The 5,153-nt window shown below is 35.0% G+C and overlaps 1 protein-coding gene across 1 annotated transcript in view; it reads left to right on the top strand.

Moving 5' to 3' along the window:
- The first annotated feature begins 3,229 nt into the window (after positions 1 to 3,229).
- LOC100175092 (PRELI domain containing protein 3A-like) overlaps positions 3,230 to 5,153 on the top strand; it is a 7,108-nt gene continuing 5,184 nt past the window's right edge. Inside the window, exons 1-4 of the mRNA XM_002124761.5 lie at positions 3,230 to 3,350; positions 3,610 to 3,784; positions 4,174 to 4,266; positions 4,780 to 4,850. Of these exons, the coding sequence (XP_002124797.3) occupies positions 3,316 to 3,350; positions 3,610 to 3,784; positions 4,174 to 4,266; positions 4,780 to 4,850 (374 nt within the window). The 5' untranslated portion in view covers positions 3,230 to 3,315. The remainder of the gene's footprint in view (positions 3,351 to 3,609; positions 3,785 to 4,173; positions 4,267 to 4,779; positions 4,851 to 5,153) is intronic.

The raw sequence follows: 5,153 nt of genomic DNA on the forward strand, positions 1-5,153 counted from the left end.
TCGTTTACGCTTTGTTTGGTTACTAAACATATAAAGTAGCTCGCGTATCACCTGGAAGATGTTGTAACGCAAGTTGTACGCTCGCCGTAGTATGGGAAACGCTAGTTTACTGTGTCATGATACTGAAACAACAATAACATTTTATCCGTTCTGCGCATTTCACATGCTTATTTTCACAGCAATTGGCGGAATGACCTACGACCGAAAAAAGATTGTTTCAGAGCAATTGCGTACCAGGACAAGAAGCAGCAGTTTATTGCATTTGTTAACACTTAAAGTCGACCATAAATTAGCCCCGAAATAATGCAGTCATTTTCGCATTCCGGTATCCACTGAACTGTGCCTGTTTATAACTGCGGACAGAGCTCAAGGGCAAGTGTTATGAAGTTAACAACTCGACCCGAGGCTCTAAACCTTCCGGAGCTTGAACGGGATGACGTATACATGCAGCTGCTACGTGAACGTTGTAAACTAATCTTTTTTCATTAACAAGAACCGCATATGTTATTTACTGCGTGAACTAATCGGTTTATTGCGTGAAGGTTACAGTTAAATTATGCTTATTGCAACATTACTCTTTCGAAATATCACGCCATTAGGTACTGCAGAAGAAACACTGTTTAAAAAACGTGTAAACAGATTTAAATCTCCCGCCAAAGTTCATAGGAGTCATTATTACATCACAATTGAAACTGTCCCATTATAGTACTGATTATGACATATTTCTGTCATAATGGCCATGGTAAGCGTACGATTCGGAGTTACTAACTAGCAAGCCTGAGGCGAACTCGTTGTAACGATGGCACCATGTTTCCTCTCTCCACGGCGCAGGGACTGGCACGGAAATAAGCTTCAAGATCCGACATATGTAATATCGCATCACACCTTCAACGAACCAGGAAATAATTTAAGTAATGACGGTAATTAGACAAGTAGTAACATCTCTGGTTAAAATGCTACTTAGTTTTCTAGTGTAGTTTATTTTTGGTGTTTAACCATAACAGGATAAACAATGTTAAGTAATCTATAACTTAAACTTTTTTTGTTTATTTATTAAAAGTAGTAATGTTTAATAATAGTTCACAAGAACTAGAGGAGATATATAGTAGGGTGGGGTAAGATGGAGCATTCTTTATTCTTTTTCTGGAAAAATTAATAAAAAGACGTTTTTTTTAGGAAATATATGACCATAGCCCCGCGACACTAACAGTTAAAAACATTATTAAGACATTTTGAATTAAGGTGCCTAAAACCTCTCTATACCCCTACAGCCTACAGTAATAGAGCGACAAAACGTACGTCGTTAAAAAAGTGGTTAAAACATAGGCACAGTAAATAGGTAAAAGGCGTGCCCACTATACCGCCATTTACTTTAAAGAATACACTTTCTTGTAAACATTCGTTACGGAATGTTAATTTGCATACACGTCACATGTTATTCTCTCTCGTGTTCATTTATCTTTAAGTAATCCGACCGCAAGACGGTGACAAAGATCAGCAAATTTCATCGTAGTCCAGAACACAGAGAAAGTTTGCGGTTTCCTCATAAGGAAATAATGTTTTTTAATACCAAGGAGAATTTGACAATAATTTTTACGTAGTCATTCATAACTATTTTATTGGGATGCGTTGATATTTTAATGTACGTACGTTTCACACGTTGATTTAAAAATTGTTTTAAATTAAAAGCTATTTATATTTAAAGCACTAGGCAAGTGCTAAATGAATAAATGTAACTTATTTACCCTCCCGTGGCGGAGCAACGACAGTCGTTATAACACCGGTGTTCTTTTCATACGCTTCGTGTGCTTACAATTACCACGTATGTAACTTATGCAACTGGGTGACTATTTTTTTCATGTATATAGTAGAGTGAGGGTAAATGAACAACTTTTCATTCTATTTTCTCGTCCGATTTGGTGAACAAAGAACATTCGAAGAATATAAATCCGTATCCTTGCAACTCCCATATATCGTTGGTAATGGGTTAAAACAGATTAGGAAATTTGGGATTTGTGTTCTTAAGGTGTTTTATCTTTTCCCACCCGACTATTCAACGGTTTGTAGGTTTAGCAATCACGCCTTTGTTTGGCACTTTTTTCTTAAGTAATACTCACCCGCAAGTAATATTTACTCGTTTGGTCAATCATAGTTTAATAAAGAAGAAGTTGTATTATTAAACTATGGTTTAATTAACAGGATCTTCGTTACTTTTATCGAAGAAATAAAATTTCTCCCCTTTGGAAATATTTGTGTTCTACATCACGGATGATTGCGTCACGTTGCGTAAGTCAAATTTCGCAATCGACCTTTGAAACGTCCTAAGCGCGGCATGACGTAAAAGTTTAGTCACATATGATACGCTATATCTCTTATATAAGTTGCTGTATCATTGTAAAATGCATTAGATGATTTAAGTAAACGTGACGCAGGGCATATGATCAACGAGCTTGATACGATTAGTCTATTTCATAAACATTATTCTCAGTTCAACACAGTGTTATTATCATGAACGGTTCAGTCGTTTTGGTCTTCGAAATAAAAGCTTTAAAAAAGTTTCTTCGTACTTGAAATTAGTAATATTCTGTATGACGTCAGACTTAATTTTTACATTGACGTAGTTTAGGATTATAGTACAGTTTCATAGTTCAGTCAGTTAGCCTTTGACTATCAGTCTGTTTGCCGGTTATTGCCAGACTGCTTAAACTTGTTTGCTAGTGGTTTTTTAAGGTATAAACTGTAAAGTTGACTTTAAATATCATTTAATTTAAATCAACTGCTTAACTTATAAAATTAGTAAGCTTTTTATGTCTAATTAATTAGTAATTACTTTATTGCTGCATGTTTTTCTTGTTTGTTTAGAACATGCTGATTTAAACTAAAATAACCAACTAACTAAGCATTAACTGCTATATAATTATATACCCTATTTCATATATATCCGCAAAACATCGAAAAGTTTGTTACATAGTCAGTAGTCGGAGTCTGTCACAATGTCACGCACTTTGCAGTGTAACTTGTGTAAATAATTGGCATAGCATGACCTATATGGTAATTTTAAGGTTATTAAACATATTAGCATAGCATAAAGTGTGAATGTGGTATTATACAGTATGAAGTGCTTCAGTGCCTTTAATTTAAAAGTTATTAGCACGTGTGTTAGGTTAGGCCTATACTAATATAAATGACTGTGTTGTGTATTTTCGGTAGCTAATATTTATCTGTCTTTTTAGGTACTTTGCACAAACTTGGTGTATTTTAAGTGTTATATAAAATTAGGTAAATTATTGTTCTTGTCTTGTTGGTTGTCGTAAGATGGTATTTTTTTCATTTGATGAACATGTATTCAGGTAATTTAAAGTTCTGTTATTGTGTATTTAATACCGGTTTGTGGTTTACCACACATTGTAAATATGTAATTTGTTCAAACAGCTCTGTAGCTAAGGACTACTACCATGCCAAAGTCCTCTGTTAAGTATAAGGTACTTCAGAACCTAATTGAAAATGTCGGTCTGATGTACTTGGCCCAGATCTAGAGTTTGGAAACCACTGCTTTATATTATTTACTGTTTCTAAATATTTTGTGTTTATTTATTTGTTTTTTTGCAGCCACCCTTGGGAAAAAGTGGTTGAAGCCGCTTTAAGAAAATATCCGAACCCAGAATCTCCCAATGTCACTGGGACAGATGTCTTCGAACGTAAAGTAGATGAAAAAGGAAGATTGTGTTCACAACGTATTATATCATCTCTATGGTCAAACTCCTACCTCAATCTTATTGAAAAAGTGAGACAAAGTTGAAAATAAATGATTTAATTATTTCAATAGGATTTTAAATTTTAAATTGTTTAAGTGCATGTATATAATGTAATAGATAATTTTGTTAATTTTTTAAAGTTTTTTTACTTTGAAAATAATATATACATTTTTCCATGGTGTTATTGCATGTCTTTGTCTATTACATTTTCCATTCTACTGGGCGAAGTCATATAGCATGGCACACCGTGTGATCTTAGGTTCGGCCCAGAGTTTGCCGTCACCCAGAGTTATTTAACCACTAAATGTGTTGTTGATTTTTATAAAAAAAACTATAAGCTCACAGTACAGAGTACATATATGATATATATACTACACTTTTGTGCTTAATATAGTTACTGTATTGTTTCCATGTTTAGGTAGCAGGGCTCGACATGAAAAAAACTTTTCATGCGATTGAATATTCTGTCCTTGATCCAAAAGAAAGGTCATTCGAACTCAGCTCAAGAAATGTATGTTTTGTATTATTAGTAACATAATGTAGTACGTTTATTTATCAAGTATACATGGTTTCTTGATGCTCATATAGGCCTATAATGGTACATTAGTACTTAAAAAAAAAAAAAATTTAAATTCTAAATTCAAAAAATTGGCAATGTATAATATACTTCAGAAGTAACAGGTTACAGGCCAACTGTGGACTAAATCTAGTGTTCCATGACTTGTTAAAGCTGCATGTCCTCAACCACATAAATATACTTGAGCTCTGCTTGTTCGGAGACACTTAACAGCAGATTAAAAGCTAATTTAGACTAAAACTGGGGTTCTAAAACATTTGTTATCACGTGTCAGGGCCGTCACCCCTGTTTCAAAAGTTTTCACCTAATGCTTACATGGTTTTGCCTATGATGCCTGTTCCATAGGGGCGAGGTCCCACAGACCCACAACATGATACGCTATATGGGACCTATCACTTAAAATTTAAACCAGGAAATGATGCCTAACTATTGTCCTTTTATTTGCAGTACAACTTCATGGATTACATTACTGTTGATGAAAAACTGGTTTACCAGCCTCATGCAACAGACCCTAACATGTGAGTAGCTGTTTCATCTCAATGTCTCATTTTCTATAAATGATCAGTTGCAAAAAAGGAATTGCATCTAATTTTAGTATCTAGTTACATAAATTGACAGCTATACAGTGGCGCACCCAGAAGGAAATAAAGGGGGGAGATAATTTCGCGGACTTGTAATGTAGCGTCATTTAATGGCCGTGTAACCTAGCATCGTTTAACGGGGGACGAGTTCGCGGACGTGTAACGTAGCGTCGTTTAACGGGGGACGAGTTCGCGGCCGTGTAACTTAGCGTCGTTTAAAGAGGGACGAGTTCGCGGCCG

Source organism: Ciona intestinalis, chromosome 1 (assembly GCF_000224145.3).
Source record: "Ciona intestinalis chromosome 1, KH, whole genome shotgun sequence".
In the NCBI taxonomy this organism is placed as follows: Eukaryota; Metazoa; Chordata; class Ascidiacea; order Phlebobranchia; family Cionidae; genus Ciona; species Ciona intestinalis.